This window comes from Chelon labrosus (genome assembly GCF_963514085.1).
Source record: "Chelon labrosus genome assembly, chromosome: 12".
Lineage (NCBI taxonomy): Eukaryota > Metazoa > Chordata > Actinopteri > Mugiliformes > Mugilidae > Chelon > Chelon labrosus.
Window position 1 is genome coordinate 4,901,075 of NC_140345.1, and position 21,339 is coordinate 4,922,413.

The 21,339-nt window shown below is 42.3% G+C and overlaps 1 protein-coding gene across 1 annotated transcript; it reads right to left on the reverse strand.

Moving 5' to 3' along the window:
• Positions 1 to 5,932: 5,932 nt before the first annotated feature.
• Positions 5,933 to 20,105, reverse strand: LOC311497608 (uncharacterized protein). The gene is made up of 9 exons (XM_084557920.1): positions 20,026 to 20,105; positions 19,785 to 19,842; positions 15,029 to 15,379; positions 13,627 to 13,893; positions 12,162 to 12,449; positions 11,704 to 11,817; positions 11,470 to 11,528; positions 9,385 to 11,313; positions 5,933 to 9,009 (listed from the first exon to the last, which is right to left on the reverse strand). The coding sequence occupies exons 2-9, from the start codon at positions 19,822 to 19,824 to the stop codon at positions 8,980 to 8,982; spliced, it is 3,078 nt and encodes a 1,025-aa protein (XP_084414046.1). The 5' UTR covers positions 19,825 to 19,842; positions 20,026 to 20,105; the 3' UTR covers positions 5,933 to 8,979.
• Between the last annotated feature and the right edge of the window lie 1,234 nt (positions 20,106 to 21,339).

Consider the following 21,339-nt stretch of genomic DNA (forward strand, 5'->3'; position numbering starts at 1 on the left):
CCCTGATGGAGCGGCAGTGGCAAGGAGAGCTACTTCTTTCCATCCATAATGCATGGCTTTGATCTAAAAACTGTATGAGTCTACGGAAAGGTGGGTAAATTGTCAGTCTAAGTATAGGCTAGTTCTGCCCATACGCTACCAATAGGTCCTGTCTGTCACCGATCAGCCACAATATTATGACCACTGACAGGAGAAGTAAATAATATGTTCTGCTGGGAAACTTTTGGACCTGTCACTCATGTGGATGTTATGTAGACATGTACCACCCACCTAGACCAGGCCAGACCCTCCCCATAGCAATGACACTCCTTGATGGCAGCAGCCATCCCCAGCAGGATGCAGCCTGACACAGACACACACACAAAAATGGTTTAGGAACAACTCAAAAAAACATGAAGAACAGCACAAGGTGTTGACCTGGCCCCCAAATTCACTAGATCCCAAACTGATCAAGTATCTGTGGGATGATCCACAGAGGCTCCTCCCCTCAACCCATAGGACCCAAAGGCCCCCACTAACAACATTCTGTTGCCAGACACCGCAGGACACCCCCAGAAGGTGAACATTTGGGACTCTGATGAGTCCCAAATGTTTTGGGGGCACAGGGGGAGACCTACACAGGGGAGACCTACACAATATTAGGAAGGTGGTCATAATGTTAAGCCTGATCGGTGTACGTACATTTGAGATGAAAAATATACAAGATGGTTTTGGCACTTGTGGGCCTTCCACTAGCGGACTAGCAATAAGCAATGAGTAAATCAATTTACATGTGGACAGACTTAAACTTTAAAACTCTAATTGGTAACATAAGGATACAGAACGATGACATTATAATTCAAGTGAAATGTTTCTGAGCTCCGATCAGTGCACAGAATATTTGACAAACAAAACAAAATGCATAATATTCAAAGTGACTGGTACATTTTCAGACTGTGGGGATTTTTTTGTGCATATACATTTTTAAACCCTTGCCGCTGCAGAATGTAAAGATAGATAAAACATGATGTATATTACAGTGTTTCCAGCTTTTGCTTACTCAGCTCTGTTCTTTGAAGGCTAGTGGGACAAACAGCACTTTTTTTAGTACAGCAGAAATGTCACTTTCTAAAGACCTTCAACATCCCTTAGAAAATACAGTCCTTATCAAAAGCTGTTCAAAAATATATGATAGTGAGCAATTTTATAAAAGTGAACTCTGCCAAAAAACAGTTGTAAATGTCACAGTTAACTCCCCTAAAGGCCTGCTTAACATGAGGTCACATGGCACAGCAGTGGCATTTTGGAGAGCGGAGATATTCCAAGACTCTCTGAGCCACAGAAATAAGCGGGACCATACTCGCGAGGTCTGTAAACAATGCTGGTTTTCAATATCAGTTGTTTCTGACAAATCATTCGGTCTTAAATGCCAGAAATAATGACAAAAGCCCATCAAAGGTTTGCAGAGTCTATTAAGTGATGTCTGTGCATGACTTTTCGTCTGCAGAAAAACCAATTAGCGATTTCACAAATGAAAATAAAAACCAGAAAATACTCGCTTGTCTTTGTGTACGAGCAGCGCAGCAAAGAAATTCTCTTTCAGATTCCAATTAAACATTTCAGCGCTATTATTCAGCAACTATTTACCTGGGCATGGCTTCCACTTATTGTAGCAGCAATGTTACAGAATTAGCTAACTCTGTCAAAGAACATTTTATTAACAGAAATAAAAATAAAGACTCGAAAAGAGCTGTAGAGAAACAATAAAACTTTTGATTTTGATATAATTTGCCAGTACAAACAGCGTTAGAAGGCATTCATGCATATATTTATTCAGACTGGGATGTCTACATGACTGTTGAGTCAACTGCAATTCTGAACTTAGGTTGCTCTTGTCAAATATCTCTCTGAAACAAATGTTGAAAACAATAAAACATGTCCTGAAACAGCAAGCCCACTCTGGAAACTATCCATCCATCCATGAATTATCTGAAACCACTAATCATGTAGAGGGTCATGGATTTGTCTTTCTGTTTTAGAGGGTCACATATTCCAGATGGCACTGGGCAAGAGGTGGGTTACGACCTGGACAGGCTGCCACTCCACAAACTCTAAGAGACTACCATTCACACTTCTACACCTACAGCCAAATTAGAGTCACAGGTTAACCCTAACATGCTTGTCTTTGCACCGTGGGTGGAAGACAGAGAACATGGAGAACCCTCGCAGGCAAAAGGAGAACATGCAAACTCCACACAGAAAGACCTTAGCCAGCATGCACCCAGAACCTTCTTACTCAGAGGCAATAGGGCTAAATACTGCACCACACTAAACTGGATCGAGAACAAAAACTTCAAACTAATGTAAACCATATTAACTCTGGTACTTAAAAACGGTTGAGTTTGGGAGTCAGTTCTCATTTTACTCGATCTGTGTGGCAAACTAAGATTAATTTTAATTTTCTCCTAGTGACTGGTACTTGTGTCTGTGAATCAATGTGCATTCTTCATTTTATTTGTGTAAAAGCACTTTGGGTTGCCTTTGGTATGAAATGTGCTATATAAATAAAATTGCCTTGCCTTGCCTTGCCTTAAGATGCTATTTAGGTGCCTTCGACGGAGGAGTTCACAGCGCTGACGGCAACCATGTGTCAGCACTGAGTAAATGAATAATTATCTGTCTCAATTATCAGCCCAAGTGTACACGTTTGTTTTGTTTCTGTTGCTCTCAATTCCAAATCCGCTTTATTTTGTTTTCTATCTTCAGTATCTTCATTTGTTAAGCAGCGTTCAATATGGTTTACAGCACGCTGTGTAGTTACAAGCACATATAACAAGTGTTTATGAATGCATTTGTGAAAAAATAGAACAGTTTTATTGAGCGGCTGGCTGTAACCTAGTCTCACAAAATTTGAATATATAATAGTCTTACAGCATGGTATAAAAACTGAACTGATGACTAATGAGAATGATAATAAATAAACTTCAGTGTCTTCTTGTGTGAAATAATTCACTCCATATATGTGTCAAAACGGGTGTTAGGATGAACACCTACCTCCTTGCTTTTGTTCTATTTCAGTATATAACTTTTCACACTGCAACTTGGGGCTTCGCCAACGAGCTTGACTGGACCTACTGCAATGAAATGTGTTATGAGTTTTTAAAACCAAGATAAATTCATTTCCACTGACTTATCTGTCAGTCATCCCTGCTTCCTGCTGTACGTGTAAAGGATATATTTAGAATTTAAAAGTAGTCAAGGCTGAGAGCAAATAAGTAGCAACACATCCGCATCAAATAATACACACTGTGTGCGCAGTGGTGCAGGGATGAACAAAGAACTGACCAAACATGGCATGCACAGGGGCTAAAACTGTATACAGGGTGCAGAAGGGCAGAGCACAAGGTAAATTAAAAACACAGCCATAAATAGGATATTTAGTGAAGTTCAGTGCGCTCCGTGGTTTATTGCGCTGTGCGGCACGTGCGCTGACAGGGCAGTATATCACACAGAGCAGCTGTAAAACACCTTGCCTTCAGTACACACACTGTTTCAGTGTCATGACTCTTTGGTGAGCATATCCGTTTCTGCATTGGTCAGACTTTCATGAACACCTAAAGAAAGAAATGTTCACACAGCTATCCTTAAGCTAGCGTTTAGATTACAGCAAATACGTATGTTTTATTGTGTTTGCTTTCCTTTAGTCACAAGAAAGTAGGCCTGTAGCAGAAACCAATCCGGGAGAGAAAAAAATCTATCCAGCTGGTGACATGAAAATAAATTCAACGAAATAACTGAGTAAGGCCTCTGTCCTGCAGGGTATTTAAAGCCCCACTGACGGCCTTATGGTTAAAGGTATGTGAGTCTTCACTGCAGGCATGGCATGTAGGAAAGAAAGCTGCCTGCTTGTTTAATTCGGGACCCTTCTCCAATATACAGTGCTGCTCCACAGCCACGAAGGAGCATGGCTTGAAAGAACAGGGCAAACTCCCCATCTTTTCTTTGCCATCACCTCCTCATAATAATCTGCGTAACTTGGTGAAGTTGCCGAAACAGAAGGGCAGTTTTTCATTCCCGAGTGGCGGCAGGTCCGGCTTGATCATCTGAGCTGTCACCTCCGGCTGGTATGCTGGGCTATTTGAATCGGGTCTACGTTAAGGTAATGTTTAACTGGACAAGTCTTTGCGTTACAGGGTGTTGTGCATGCATTTCCTGGCTTGGAAGTGGTATAATTTTACTTTGGAAAGAAGAAGAACACATTATTCTACATACAAAAATAGTGTAATTTGTCAAGAGTAAAATACACTCTTGCACAAGTTAAGGTATTCACAGGGTTGGGGAAGTTAGTTGTGACTCAGTTTCTGATTGTACTAGTAGATTGTCCTGTAAACACTGGTTTTGGTTATTATGGTTATTATTTTTAAGTTAGTCATGCTATCATGGAAGAATATCGTGGTTTTCTTAAATGACTCTTTACTATGATCAACCCCATTTTTTGCAGGCAGCAAGTGTTTGGTGTTTGCAGTTGAGGCTTCACAAGGATCATGAAGTAAAGGGTAGTTTATGAGAACATGGATAGAAAGTGTTTATGTACTGTTGAGTGAACTAAAGTGCTCTAAATGGAACACAGCTATAAACAGGAAGCAAGCAGTGTTGTTTCTCCTAAATAAAGCAACTGCAGTGTTGTATCTCTCACTGCTCTTGGCTCGCACATATTTTTAGTGACTCGTGCATCTGCTGTGTTTTGTGCAATCATCCTTCTTTTTTCTGCTGATGTCGGTTTTCACTGCAGCACCAGAGGAGAACTTTTTGCACTGCAATTCGAAGAATCTGCTCCTTCGGAGAACATGTAGCAAAAGTTTTCTGCACACAAGCTTCAGGCCACTTTTCATCTGAGGTTTCAGGTTGCAAGGTGTGAATTTCTGTGTGTTTGAAATACTCGGTGGGTGTGAACAGTGGTGTCTCTGTATGTAGGAGTGATGTCTACGTGCAGTTTCACTCTCAGTCCAATGTGCTGAGTAGCTCTAACTAAGTATATATGTGTTAAACCTAAAATGTATTTTTAGCTTGGAACTTCTGCTTCTTTAAAATGACTTGTGAATGTGTCTGCGTACTGCGAACATCTATGGCAAACTGTTTTTGTTGGTGCTTCATTTCAGCATCACCTTTATTTGAAAGAGAAAATCTTGGTGAACATATTAAACAGCACATGTTATGCTCAGTTGATTCCACAAAGGATTACAATACGACAAGGTAGTATTTGAAGTGTTTTCTACTGTGTTTTATATGTATCCCTGAAGGCAGCAGTTCACCTTTTTACATCTATAAACAAATCTGTGACAAGGATTTCCTTGCTGCCTTACATGACTGCATTTAATTCCCCCTTGTGTTTTGTTTTCCTTAGCTGGACCACAGACAAAAATGGCTTCGCTTATGGCTTGTATTTTAATTTCAGCACACAACATCAAAGTTTCACAGATGGTGAAGGCCTCGGGGAGGGGAAACAAGGGTGGGGAGTGATCAATAGATGTCAAAAATCCTCTCACATGGCTCCCCCTTGTGGGTGAGGAGTTATTGAGGCGGTGGCTGCCACGGCGCAGGTTCGGCTTATGGTTTTCATTTCAGACTCTCCCATCTAGAGCGATTTACAGTTAGTGAACTGTTGGGGATTCACTGTCCTGCTCAAGGACATTTCGAATGGATAGATGACTGTGGCACAGACTGAAGCTATAAATTCAGGGTCATACTGTCAAACTCTAAAATGTTTTTTTCTTGGTCGTCCTATGTGCAAAGTTTAATCATAAATTTGTTTCATTTCATATCCCTCTGAGACTCATATTCATATGCTGTTTCAGCGAAGGGGTCAGTGCGCAGCAGCAGGGCTTCAGCGTCTTTCTCAAGGACACTTTGACAAGGATGGACACCCTGATCTCAAAGGGGTTTGTAGTTCATTTCAATGATCATGTGGACTTATGAAGACTATCATGCATGGCCCCTTTCTTTCCCCTGGCTGTGGAGAAAAACACTAGGAATGCGGCGAACAAAAGAAAGGAGGTATCATGAATTTATATTCACTTGGAGACGTTAGTTAATTGGACTAAATTCTGCCAGGGATTTATTACAGCTCCTGTGTAATTTCAGAACTATAAAATGCCATCAAATCTACAGAAATATGTGTGCCTGCTGAACCAGACTGAATTTAAATTAAAATTGGATTAGGATTATATTGGCCATTTTCTGCACAAACCTGCTGCAGTCTCTTGAGTAAAATCAACATTGGCTCTCTATGCACTTGGATAAGGAAAGCTTGCTGCCGCAGTTTGACACACACCAAAGCGAGCATTCATCAATACAAAAAAATGCCCTATTTGCACACACAGCACTTGAGTTATGTTTTCCTTTAATTTATGCTTCCAAAGGGATGCGTGAACAATTACAATTACTTGTGGCAGTCACACTAAATCACTGTAAATCAGTATACTAAAACAACACAAGGCGATTTGCATGCAAATTGGCCCAGGGAAGGTGGCCACATCAGCTTTTGAGGTTTACTGCGTTGCGTTGCAAGGCTACAAAATGTCCTGCCAGTTCAGTTGAGCTGTTTAGGCCATAAACAACACACTTCCCTCCAAAGACAGCAGGCACAGCATAGTATACAAAGTACTGCATTTGTAAAACCGCACCAAACTTTTCATAAATCACATCTTTCATGTGGAACCGGCGGCTATGCTGTAACCTATTCTGGTACCAGGTACTCAAATGCACTCCATCTCCACTCATTACAGTGCTAGAGTACCGTGAAGTGTCTCCGATAGTGAGCAGCAGGAATGTTCATCAGAGGTGACGTACAAGTGGGAGCAGGGGATTGGGAGACTGATGGAGCTGTGATCCAAACACAGGCTCTGCACCTCCACAACAAGCCGAAGGAACAGATTTATCTGAGGAGAATCAACAACAGCACTCGGTGTACACAGGCGCCATGCATAATTAGCACTATAGACACAGTGAGCAGAAATATGCTCAGACTGCAAACAGCTCTGTGATTCAGAGGAACACCAGAATAAATAGGTGCTTTTGAGAACAGGCTTACTGTCAACATGCATGAGGTGGTATTTTGTACTGAAATATCAAAAGAGCCTTGTGTTCGGAAGAACGCGTTCACTTTGAAAGAGGTGAAATGAAGTCCTCGGCACTCTGCTCTGAATAGTCCAGACAAGTGACTTCTATTGTGATGGCAGTAACACAGGCAAGGTGCCAGTTTGATTGTGCTTTTATTTATTTTTTTGTTCCCTGAGGTTCATTCAGCTAATAATAAGGACTATTGTACATGTAGCATCTCACATGGAACTCCTGTACAAAGTTTGCATAAGCATTAATCTTCAGAAACAGAGATACACAGGCAACCTAATGCTCCAGATGTTCAACGGGACCTTCCAGATGTGCTGTAAAACTGTTTCTGTTAGGTATGGACAAATGTTGAGTTTATACATTTGGATATTAAAAGAAAGGTTTAAGATTTTTTTAATTTATTTATTAAGTCCCACAAAAAAGACCCAAAAAGATTATGTGTTGGGCTTCCTGACCGTGTTTGAGGCTCTCATCTCAAAGCCAGTTTATTTCTACTGAAAAAAAAAAAACAAAAAAAAAAAACAATAAAGAATATATATATATAGATATAGTTAGAAATGGTTGTTCTAAAATGAGGTTAAGAAATTTCTTTAAACTGCTGGAAGCTTTAAATATAATTTTTAGCAGTAAAAAGTGTTTTTTTTGGGGGGGTACAATTTTCAGGGTTGGGGGAAATTAATACACTTTTGTGGTAATGACTCTGTTTAGTTGTCTATAAGACAAGGAGCAATTTCATGGAAAAAGAAAATTTGTTGTACTTGTTAGCATGTAACAACTAATGACAAGTACGTGCTTAGCTCATTGTTGGTTTTGTCGTGGAGTTTAACAACAATAAGAGAAATATATAATATTATCCTAAAAATTATAATGTCACCTAAATCATCAAGAAGTACTTCCCTGAGTTATGACAAAAAACACAATTATATCAATCATCAATAAATACAAAATCTGTCAAAGCAAAAATGGCGTTCCCTTAGTAAACAGTTAACTGCTTTTTCAGCAGAAAGCATGGCAGCCCAGGTCTTTGTGCTGACCTCATTCATTCACAGTTGTGATTATTTTCCAAGTCATTTAATTCACATAAAAGCATTTAATTAATAAGTGCCCATCCCTTCATGGAATCCCCTTCATAGTTAGCTGAGCATTATTTCCCAACACCGCCGAGGCGAATCGCCTTAATTGAGAAGTGTCATAAGAGGCATCTGTAAACAGAAGGCACAAAATAAATAGCTCTGAGTAAATCAAGACCACCCCCACAGCTAATTTCTTCCTTCACAACTGTCAGTGTTCCCCATGGCCAAACCCATATCATTAACTGCCGCTAGTCTTAGGCAGTCACAGACATACGTGCAAGAGAATTTTATCAAGGCAGTGTTGTTGATTAATGGAAGACGGGGAGTGAACCTGGTCCGGAGCCATGCATCACTGAAAGTTTTTTGAGCAGTCTCTTTTTCAGTTTTGATTCATGACCGTTGCAAGTTCAGAACAGTTCAACAGATGTGGGTCCATGAAACATGGTGTGCATTTTGAGAGGAAGTGCAGAAGAGGGGGAATTTCATTTCGATAAGATAAAAGATAGCTTATTTAATCAAAAACATTCTTTTTAAAAAAAAATAAAAAAATCCATCTTTGAGATAATTTGCGATATTGACTGCATTCACAACATTTACAAGGTATCATCCCCATGGGAGACATGTTCATTTCTTTATCCCTGACTTTAGGAGGGAGATACCAGAGTATGACAGCTTTCTTGAGTGCAGAACCTTTTGCCGTCAGTCTGGCTGGCTGCTGTATTGGATCATGTCTGTCAGCTGTTTGTTTGTGTCAGTGCATGTGGGACAGTTGTCGAGTGCCGTCTGCTGGCATCTGTCATCATCTTGGTTTCCCTCTGTGAGTCTGTTGCTGGAAAGACACAACAAACCCTTCATTGCCAACGTGTCATGCAGAAGAAGGAGCAGAACCACTGACACACAATGCTACTTTTAAAAACTGCCACAGTGTCAAAAACACTCAAGTCTAAATACATTTCTATGGCACTGAGAGGACTGTCAGTCAGAAGAAATGCAACAGCCACTTCAAGGTGCAGTCAACCATCACTGAAGAACTGCTTACTACAGACAAAAAACCAACTGTTGAGCCAAATGTGCAAGCAGTGAACTCATGCAGGAATACGGGAAGTATGACATGATAGTGCACATCTGAGACAGAACCACATGCTGGAAATCGGTAATATCAACATAGCATCTGGTGGCTGATGTATCAAGCCATCATACTGACCTGCCCTGGGTGGGTGTGGTGGGGAGGGTGCCCATGGCCATGGACATGGGCATGCTGGTGTGCGGTGGCATGCGCGTGTCCATTTCCATGGTGGTGATGATGGTTGGTGTGCTTTGTGGTGGGATGGTGCTGCACATTAGACCGGTGATGTACTTGTTGTTGTCTCTGGGCCACTGGCATGTTAACAGGAGGCTTAGGGGGCTGTGGGCCTCTAGCTGGAGATCTGTGGTGGGTGCGCTCTTTGGGGAGGGTTTGAAATTGTGCAATGGGGATGACAGGAGGAGGAGTTGGTGGGTGATGAGGCCCAGTGGCTGAAGCGTGAATCTGGGGTCCAGGATGAAGCAGAGCAGCCTGGGTCTGTTGTTTCCGATTTTTAAATGTTTGAGCCCTCTCAGTATGGGCTTTAAGTGCAGCTTGGGTTAGGTTACTCTGACTAGACTGGGCAGAAGGGTATGGGGGTGGAGCAGTGCCTGCTTGGCGAGGTTGAGTGGCACCATGCATTGCAGTCTGTGTCTGTGTGCCCAGGCCTTGTGGTGGTGTTTGGATCGGTACTGCTCTGTGGTGCTGGGCCATGTGTGCCTGCTGAAGGTGATTAGGATCAGCCAAAGCTCTTGTATCTCCACCGTGCGGTGCAGTCAGTCCCTGCTGTGTCGTGGGCCCTTGTGAAACGGCAGAGCGTCCTACAGTGGCATGCTGGCTCATGAGAGGTAACGCCTGGGGGTTATTGCTGTGAGTGGCTTCCTGCCTCGGGGCGGTCTGGCTACTAGGCAGACCTCTGATGTCTCGCTGAGCTCTTTCTCCTTGTGTGTGGGTGCTTCTCTGTGTGCGGTGTGAGGACTCAAGCTGTGTTACACGGCCAGTGTTTAGACGCCGAAGATCATCCGAACTGCTCTGTGTTTCCGACTCCGTTGATGACGGATCTCGTCTGGGCGGAGTTCTTCTGCGAGAAGTAGTTTGGCTCTGAGCTCGGGGCTCTGGTCTGTTTGGTGTTCTTGCCTCTCGTCTGGGAGGATTGGCAGTGTAGTCTGGGGTGTAAGAGGGGTACTCAGGTGATGTCTGTGCTCTCTGAAGCGTGCCACTGGGATATGCAGGCGTCCCTCTGAGGCGATCCCAAGGCATTTGCCGGTGGGAGGATCCAGGATCTGCCTCATGCCTTCCTGAGTTTCTATCAGACCTTCTGTTAGGCACTGGGTCCTGCTGGTATGTCTGTGTGTTGGCATTTCGCTGAACAATGTTATTATCATTATAATGTGTATGTCCAGTTGGGATCAGTCCAGGCTGAGCTTGATGATCTGTATTTATGTGACCAGTTAGCCGGTGGTCACTAGGATAAGACTGTCTGCTTCGGTTTCTGGGACTTGATTGTGCTGTATGTATCGAGTTGTGTTGGATCTCTAAAGCGTTATTATCGGCTGTATTAGTAAGGGGAAACGAGCTGTCTTGCAGAGCCTGCTGGCCGTTGGATGCATATGAGTTAAGATTGACATGAATGGTGGGCATTTGCGCATTGTTGTTTGGCTGGGTAGTTTGTGGCAGTGTGTTGAGGCTGACGTGTACCGCAGACGGCTGGGCGCCGCCCTGGCCAGTCTGTATGAGAATGTTAGGATTTTGCTGCTGCATGTTTGGGATTGTATTTGTATTCTGAGCATCAACGTGCGTGAAAGCCGGGTTGTCAATGCCATTGTGTGGGTATGAATTAGCGTTCTGAATAGTATTGTGTAGGAGTCCATTTGTGTGGATGTGGCCATTGTGTTGCTGTGTGTCGGAGTTATGCAGGCCGTTCAGAGGCAGCGTCTGTGGGCTGCCACGGTTTTCTCGCGGGTCTGCGTGTAAGGGGTTGACATGACGTGTATATGTGTTCATGTAATGGAGTGGGGGGTTGGGCGCTTGGTCCAAATCTCTCACACCATAAGGTTGTGGAACTGGGGGCTTAATGGGAGCAAATTAAGAATAAGGGCAGAAGAGAGAGCAAAAGAAAGACGAAGGTTAATTTGTGAAAGGTACTTTAGCAACATAACATGGACACGATAAAGCCAAAATCAATAGCAACCAATATAATCAGATGTAAACTTTAAAGGGGCTTACCATAGGTCTTGGATTTGGGTTTTCCTTTCGAACGGGTACAGTCTCTCTTTGTCTCAATGCTGTAATTATAGAAAAGAATATATAACCTTAGTGCAAGAAAACATGCCTGCGCTATTTTGTAAATATGGACAGAGTGATCATCGAATGCCTTTTTAAGTGTAGGTCTTAACAAGCTGCACAATAAAATAAAAAAGCAAACAAACACAGTGTCTGCAGTCAGACAAACATACTTACCCCTTCTCCTTTGCACAAGGCAGACAATGAGCACGATGAGGAGTATGACAATTAAGAGGAGCAGAAAAGCGCCAATCACAATGCCCGCCACTTCCCCTCCACTGAAACATACGTCTGCAATAGAAAGAATGGTGTCATGAAGGGAGAATTAATAAATATAATGAGTCTGAGTCAGACAAGAAGAGGGGAAGAAAAAAGACTGAGGAGAGGACGGGAAGATCCTAAAAGAGGATGATAAAGTAATTGCAGAGAAAGAGAGAGGGGAAGAAAGAAATGAAAGTAAAGGGAGGGTTGAGAGGGTGGAGGTCACTGAATGACTTTGACCACATTCTCACCAGATCCATCTCCCAGGACACTCTGTGTCCCTCTCCTGTCGTGAAGACAGATACGGGGACCGAGTCCAAAACCAACCGTCATCATTATCAGTCACAGAGAGGTCAGCGTTCACCATAACTCACCCACGACGGCCAAGTCTGTGCTCTGCTCCGATGTGCCTTCAGTGACGGTGTTCCTGGCTATGCACACGTACCGGCCGCTCTCATTTGTTGAGAAAGTCTGAAGGCTGAGCACCCCGCTGTCCGGCTGGCCAGACGCGACAGGCTGTCCGTCACGTTGCCATGAGAGTAGGGCAGCGGGCACCGAGTCAGATACACAGGTGAGACGCACCGTCTGTCCCACCAACACATCCCCTCCCCCGACACACTCCTTTGGAGAGTCCACGGTCACCACAGGCGTATCAGGGCCATCTGGTTTGTTCATGATTAGAGGACACTGTTATTAGCATCATAAACATTTGATGCCCTAGCCCAACGAGGAAAATGTTACATTCCACTTTATATTCTGAAACAAGGCTATCTCATCTCATCTCAGTCATCTCATCATGCCAGATCACTCTGTTGAACCGTCTTTAATCTAGTCTGCATGACTATCTAATCTAATGAAGGAGCGGTGCAGCAAACGATAATGGATGCTAAAGCAACTCCTCTTCAATCAACAAGTCTCCACAATTCATTTACAGTAGAATCTCAATGATAAGACAGGTTAAAGAAAGTGAATACAGAGCAGACAATTTACTGTTACTGAAACCTGTTCAAGCAGTTAGTCAGACTATAATTTACACTCTAACCTCCTCCACATACTGTGTCTTTAATTTCAATTCATATCAGGCAGTAAAGTAAAACAACAAAATTAAGGCAATAGTTCAGAAGTTGGTTTTCTGGAAACCTCACTGACCTAAGAAACTCGCCTAAAAAATAAAAAAGCACATGACTATTTTGGACAGATGAGACAGGAAATAACATATTAAAGTTGGGTGGATTTAGTTTTCTTCAGACTGGGTAGCTAACCAACTGCAGACTGTTGCCTCAGATTTTTACAAAGAAATGTGTATGATATTAATCTACTCATATAACTTTTGAAGAAAGCAAATAACTGTGTTTCTAAAAGTGTCACATTTGTCAACAAACCTAATACGCTGTCTTTACAGTAATGTATCAAGAAGTTTTGTTTGTTCTTGTTGCCCCTGCGATTGTGACAGCGTACCAACTCTGGTGATGGATACTTTTGCTACCACAGAAAGTTGAGACTAAAAAACGGAACGTGAGTTACATTTCCTTAAGCCTAAATGTTTTTGGCATTTGCCACTTTTTCGCTTGAAACCTGCGTTCTATCTTAGAGGACAGTGATGTGGAGGCTTGTTACTGCAGTACAGGACATCGCTGTGAGACTGTCACATCAGAATTAATGATGTGATCAAGACAAAGCCAGATGCGGCACAATAAGCTTGTGGATGAATGTCCCATGCGATCCGAGTGCAATTCAGCATGCTGTATGCAGTGCAATGTGGATGAACAGATAAGCTACAGCTATTTGCAGTGGTTACAGCAGATTAGGTGCCCCGTGTCTTCATCAGTGTAAACTCACAGAAGACAGTGAGGCTCTGTGTGGTGGTGATGAAACTGACAGGGTTGCTGACGTTACACGTGTACGCCCCGGCATCACTCCGTCTGGCTGGGTTTATGACCAGGGAACCACCTGAGATGGTGATTCTGGAGTCAGACGTGATGACTGAGCCTCCTTTCCTCCACTGGACTGTAATCTCCGTCCCGGCAGTCCATGTACATCTGAGAGAGACGTTTCTCCCCTCCACCGCTTGTGAAGGAACAAACAGACTCACCCCACCTACCGCATCTATAGAGAGAGCAAAATATAAATACATTATAGCAAAGAGCTGTAAAAGCAGAACTACTGAGAAAACGTTTCTAAAGTAACTATTACTGTAAGTATGGAGCCTGAGTGAATGAGAGCGAGAGCACACTTCAAAAGCTGTAGTGACTGAACAATAGAGGGCAGTTTTATGTTTCTGCTGAGGATAATTTGTTGTAATCAAAGCAAGTGAGAGCTGAGAAGGGACAGCGTTCAGATAGGAGCACAGATGGTGAATAAGGGGGCAGACGGTGTGAGTGGTAGTCGAGATGCCTCTTGGCGAGCAGCCCAAGTTAAATAATTGGAGAGGGAGAAGAGGGGGCGTATGGATGGAGGAGGAAACTGTGACTAAGAGAGGACCGCAGCAGCAACAGCAAAAACAAACAAACAACATTCGAGCAACTGCTAAATAGCTCTAATCACTCGCATTCTCGTGGCTCGCCCGCCGGCCTGTGACTCAGCAGTAGCATTCGATATTTTGGGATTTTACCTGCCTCTCATTTGAAGAATAAGTAGTGAGTAAGTAGGAGGTTGGGAGTTGTGCTCAAAGACTCGGCTGTTCCACGACATGTACTAGCGGTTGCGAGTTTGGAGGATGTGACCTTTCAGCAATAATAGACTCGTGCTTCTAACAATGTGGTCACCCTGCCACCCCCCATTACTGCCGGTGGTTAGAAGGATGAGGAAGACCTTCAGCGTGGGCTGACGACTGAAAATAAAGTGAGACACTCAGCTGCTTCAATTGCAGTGCTGAATACAAATGAATGCAAATACAGTACATACTGTATGCAAATGCAACGCTACATTTAGACCACTACAATATCAAACATCTAAGACCATGGGTGCTGCATATCAAATGAGTTTTAATTAGCATAACGCCCTGAGCAACTGGCTTCATCCACTCCTCCTTTTTCATTAATTTTACCTCGCCTACTATGGGTCACTAATTTCATTACACCTCCCAGACTAATTCTCGTACTCCCCAAATCCTCCCTCTTTTTATTTCCTTCTGTTCCTCTTTAACATTATCACTTCCCTCAGAACCTCCTTCTCAGTCACTCTCCACCTCCCCATCTCCTCTCTTAATATGAACCCACAGGCACACTTCTTTATCTCTTACCAAACACCCTCAGCTGTATTGATCTGGAGTTAGTAGCAAGGCCGGTGGAGGCAGAGGGGATCACCTCCACAGTGTAGGTTCCCGCATCTCGGAGCTGGGTGGCTCCGATTCGCAGCTGAGTGGGGGTTATAGTGACCCTGCCCTGGAACTGAGCCACCGGGTTAACCACAGCAGAACCTCCAGCCCACAGACCCAGAGTCACTCCTCCTTGGTAGTTCCATGTAATGGACAGGACCTGAGACGTTGTCAGCACTGTGAACACCGCATCAGTACCAGTTTGAGTCAGCACCGGATCCGGCTGGAACTGGATCGGCACCTGGTCTTGAGCCAGTACACTGGCAGAGAGGAAAACTAAAAAATGAAAGTAAAAGACATGACGTTTAAAATGTTATCATGTCAGTTTAGCATAGAACAAAGGTGATTAGTTCAAATCTGCTAAGGGCCTTGTCTGCGTTGAATTTGCATGTTCCCCTCTGCAAACATGGCATCCTCTCATTTAAATAATATAGCTTTTATTATCGCTTCAGTCCAAAGACATGCATGTTAGGTTGAGTGGTGGCTCTAAATTGGCCATACATGTGCATGTAAGCGCATCTTCAGCCCATCACAGGTGATGTACCCCACCTCTCATCATAGCATGTTGGTTTATGATGGTAGCATGCAAACATTTCACCAGTGAGGAACAGAAAGTATAGATAAAGCTGATAGAAATCTCATTTAATTCTTTTGGTGATGCAGAAAAACAAAACTACCAGATGGTGAGACTGCATTCAAACTTTAATTATCATCATACTGATACGTTTTCCTGAGGGACACATGAATGTTTGTTTCATCATCGAATAGTAGCTGATATTTACACTATCACAGCTAAAAACATATAATGAATTATTAAATACTAAATCAATGTCTCTAAACATTTGGGAGCTCATTTTCCATTTAGTTTTTTACATTTTTGTGCAGTTCCACAAAGAAATTTATCATTTAAACTTGTCTTTAAGTAAATTTTCAAGGTCCAAACTGCAAGATTAGTCCAAATAACTAACAAATTGTGCCTCTCCTGTCTGGCTAATCATCTCATGATTACTACAGAAATACTACAGAATAGTATATAAAGTAGTTAAAAACAAGCTTTGCCAATAGTAATATAATTATTTAAAGTTAATTTTTCTGCAGCCTGACTCAAGCAGGATTTTATATTACCTGTAACAGTATTCTTAAAGTGGTGCTTTGACTCAAGCAAAGCATCAAAACACACCATGTTTTACTTGTTAAACATGTATTTTGGGTTTTTGTTAGCCTCACTAAACATCATCCTATTTGCCGTCACAAGAATAAGTGGTTCATTGCACATTACAATAACATCTTTATTGTAAGTAATCATTGGCTATATGCATTCAAACAATCAACTGCCCCATACTGTTTGTCCATTTGTGGCGCGTATGGCTGTGAAGATGAAAATCTGTGGGGGGCTTTTGTACACTGCTGCCTCTTGTTTGTGCCGGCCTTACAGTTTCAGGCTGGAAAAGCCCAGCTGAATTCTCACTGCCCTTTTACTGGCACACAAAGCTACCACGCAAGAACGCTTGGGCCGATGAATTACACTGAATCAAATCAAATCAATGAATCAATGTGGTCCTGATCAGTCTTGCTGGACTGCCTTTACATACATATTTTTCACAATAGAGAGCTGAGAGTGAAAAGACAACAGTAAAATAGACTGCGTTCAAGTTGCCTCGGCGAGCTGTTAAAGACGATGAATGTGATTTGGGCGTTGTTGCTTCTTTACCAGAATAAAAGAATTATGAGTCACAGCAGAGAAACTCCCATGAGTGACGTAGCAGTGTGTGGGTTACAAGGCAGGAACACAGGTTGCCTTTATGACCCTGAGACAGTCAGTGAGTAACAATTCATTTTTAGCTATTTAACTATGGAAGCGAACTAGTGGTGGATATGTATCTTAAAAATAAAAAGCCCAGGAGCCAGGTCAGGTACGGCAAAATATAAAAATAATAATGTAACCCACAGAGATGCTAAATTAGATTTCCCTTTCTGTTGCTGAACTTCAAATTTATCCAGTGGTTTTAATTGTCTGTTCTCTTGTGTAAAAATGTAAATGGCATCTTGTTTGCCAAAGATTTACTCTACCAGAGAAACATCTTCCAAACCGCAGGCATTCAGAACTGAACAACCAAACTCCCTTCATGAACACCACTGTGTAATACCTCCTGCCGATAGACGGCGGCAGAATTATTATTTAACAATACCAAAGTGTTGCTGATTAATCTGTTAATTATTATCCTTTATGCATGAACATCTATGCTTATGTAATTAACAATTTACATTCCTGGTGCCAATAGTCTTTGCTAATGTTGCTGCAGTGGCACAAATAGACAATTTCTTTTTACTGTTTTTATGCATTTTCACAAAGAATCCAGCTGGATGTCCATATTATAGTTAAAGTCAACCAATTCAATGAAAAGAAACCAAAGCTAGCGATGTGTTAGGCAGACTCTCAACATTCAACATGACGCTCGTCAACCCAAGTCAATACCAAAATTATAAATGTTTTCCTGGAATTTATTTACCTGAGGTAGCCAGACCGACCTTTTTTCAGAATATGAGTCTGGTAACACGCCATTTGAACTTGATTATGGGGCATGTAAGAAGCAATACAGAAGAGGAAAAAAATACCTCTATTCAGTAATACACAGGATAAGATGTTATAATCCCTTGTGCCAAAATCCCAGGCAAAACACATTTAGAGGCCCTGTTCAGCTAAGAGACCCTACCTAACCTATGGTCATATAATATGACAATTAACCTATAATCTACATAAACTAAGTAAAAGCTGCTGGCTTGTAAGCCCATTGAGCAGCATAGTTCAGACATTGTAAAACATTAACTAAACGCTGCTGGCTTGTATGGCCCGCTCAGCAGCTAATCATAGCTACCACGTAACAAGAAGACAACAGCAGTATGCAGCATGTCATTGGGGTTTTCAAGTGGGCACCTCCCTTCACCGATGTTTCGTTAAGTTAGGCCCACGACACCTCGAGAAGGCTTAACAGTGATTTCCAGCGTCCTGGAGTCACCCCCCTCCACACCGCCACTGCACAACCCTGTTTCCCTCACCATTCGATGTCTATCAACAGCTAATATAGTAACTAATAACCACGTAACAAAAACAAATCTACCATGATTCGCCCCGTTGATGCGGACTGAACCACGAGCCAAACAAACAAATCTACCATGATTCGCCCCGTTGATGCGGACTGAACCACGAGCCAAACAAACAAATCTACCGTGATTCTAGATGCTATTGGATAGTCCTACAACTAATAAGGAGCATTATGTTGGAAACATATTTCTACCCACCGGCCCTCAGCTGATGTGTACAACTATGCTGCTGTGACCCTTCTGTCCATCACCACATAAACAATACCCAAACTATTTGATTAGTCCACTATATATACACACACAAACATCTTTGCTGGGGCATAATCGGCTACCAGTGAAGCAACTCCGGACCAAACTGTCCCCCAGAAAAGGGCACAGTAATTTGAGCTGGTATCCAAGCTAGAAATCCACCAGTATTCCACTAATAATCAGAATAAAAATGTGTGACTTTGCCCTAAAGTAACAAGCTATAGACCTATATCCACCCTGGTCTGTCGTTAGTCATTAGTCTTTTTTTTTTTTTTTTAAGTTTTTATTCTGGGCTTGTTTTACACATACAATGCAGTCTCTTTTTTATGTTCTTATTTTTCCATAACAAAAAGAAAGTACAATGAAGTATAATAAAGCACAATAATAATAATAATAATAATAATAATAATAATAATAATAATAATTCATTCATTCATCCATTCATCATCTGCAACCGCTTGTCCTGTGAAGGGTCGCAGGGAGGCTGGAGCCTATCCCAGCTGTCATCGGGCGAGAGGCAGGGTACACCCTGGACAGGTCGCCAGTCTATCACAGGGCACTAATAATAATAATAATAATAATAATAATATAATGATGATCAAGATAATAAGGAAGGAGGTAATTCACACAAAATACCTCTCTACCTCTGAATTTCACCTTCAGTTCTCATGTGAATATTTGACACATTAAAAAACGAGACATGGAGAGAAATGGTTATTAGCTATTTTTAAGTAATATTTTACCTAACTTAAAATACCAGAAACTATTTTTCATGCTATTAATATTGCATCAAAAACTGTGTTAACACCACTGTGGTGAATAGGGTTTGCTTTTTACATGCCCTACCCTCCTTTCTGTTGTTGAGGTGTGTTAGATCGTAAAGTTTGTGGCGGGGATATCAAAAAAGCTATATAAAAAAAACGATAACGATATTGCTCACGCACACATAAAAAACTGGAGTTTACGCCCTTTCCTTTAGAATATTGATATTGACATGTTATTATGAATCACATGCTGAAAGCTCATATGTAGGAGCCTGTAAGGAGGCCCTGAAGGCATCACGTCACTCGGTAGTCAGAGCACAGACGGGAATGCAGCAGTGCAGGTTTGAGAGCGGTTAAGACGAGCTTTCTGCTTGAAATGCAGTTGTTTTTTAAACGTGCCTGGAATACCACAGCATCTCTTCCCAGACCTGTTTTTTTCCTCCCTCCCTCTCGCTGTTCACACTCCAACCGATACTCTTTAGACTTTAAAGACTTCTGCGAGGCGTTTGGAACCGTCTGAAAGTTACAGTCTGAACGGGAGGGAGACGAAACGTTTTTGCTTTTACCTGCCAGCGACAGACTGGTGAGGAGCAGGGGTTGTCTCATGTCGTCAGTCAGGCCGGTCTGCAGAGAAATTAAACGGTTTAATGTACTTTCGCAATTACTTTCGCTTGTGGGTCTGATAACTTTAACAGTTTCGGTGGACTTTATTGGCATTATTATTATAAGTACAACCCAGTTAAGTTTACACCTGAACAAAACAAATATTCTCAGTTTAACCGTGATAACAAGTTGAATTAAACTTACCAAAGTGTGTCCCCACTGCCCTCATGTTTATTTTGTGCTGAACCAAGGCTTCCTATCGTTTACCAAGTGCGTCTGCTTCCTGTGTCTTACCTGTCAAGGACACACCTGTTCTCTTAAAGAGCCCGCGTCCATTTATGTTCGGTCGACAGCCTGCACTTATAGAGAAACTATTTCACTTCCGGGAAACGAAATCATTTTATCACGCTCACCCTGCTTGACATTCATATTTTAAGGTTGCTTTTATTTTCCCTTGCATCTTTGATCCGATGAAGCAGAGTTTGTATAACAGCTTCTTTATGCATTCAGTTCTTTGATTAACTCCTCACTTACGCAACAGTATGCTAGTGTGAACCCAAAACCAGACTAATTCATTTGCAAATGGAAACAGCAACTCCATATGGAAGCACATAGAGGAGGGCTGCAGGAGGAAAAGCGGTGGCGAAAGAGGGCCCGAAAAAGTGTTGATGTTTCTCCGCTGTATTAGTGCCACCCACTGGTTAATTCCAGCTACCGGCACCCCTCTGCAGACAAAGAACTCAGTGGGAGCCACAGCTGTGATTCACATGATTATTCATAAATCCTCTGCAAATACAAATGGATTTATAATCAGTTTTAAATCACTCATTATATCTGTGCCCCGGGATACACTCCCTAAAGTGACAAACTGTAGCGCTAACCTCTGAATAAGTGATGTCATTATGCCTCAGTGCTTTAGTAGTGTAAAAGGTTGACAAAACAATTTCATCTCGAGGCTGGCTTAGCTGCTGTTCTGGAGCTTTTAACCATATCGCATGATCTTGTTTAAGATTTCTCCCTTGTAATCCTTGCAGCCTGCTGAGTTTCTAATTCGGGGGTTTATACAGTACATGTTAGAAAACACTTGAATATGAGCTTCAGTGTGACTCCACTAAATCAGCAGCAGTTCACTCAAACACCAGCTAAACTTTCCCAGGGAGTCAAATTGTTGGCGTTCCCCTTTACGTGCTTGAAGATGTTTCTCAGCTGCATGCAGGGGACAATTATTGGAAGAAAACAAGAATGGAATAAACCATGTATTGCCTCCTCCAAAGCCAAGACAATGTATTGTGCCTGCAGCGCGAATCGTGTTCATGTCGGATAAGAAGCCCGCAGTACAAAGCCCGTTTCATAAGAATGCGTTTCAACATTGTCACTTGTTAGATGAATACTGTTGCGTTTTGTCTGTGTTTGCAAATGGCGAAACAACAGTTGTGTGAAAATTCTAAATTGAACATGTTGTATTGTGAGGGAGCATGCGCCTGGACACTGGTCAGTGAAAAGAGGACAAGGGTGGGA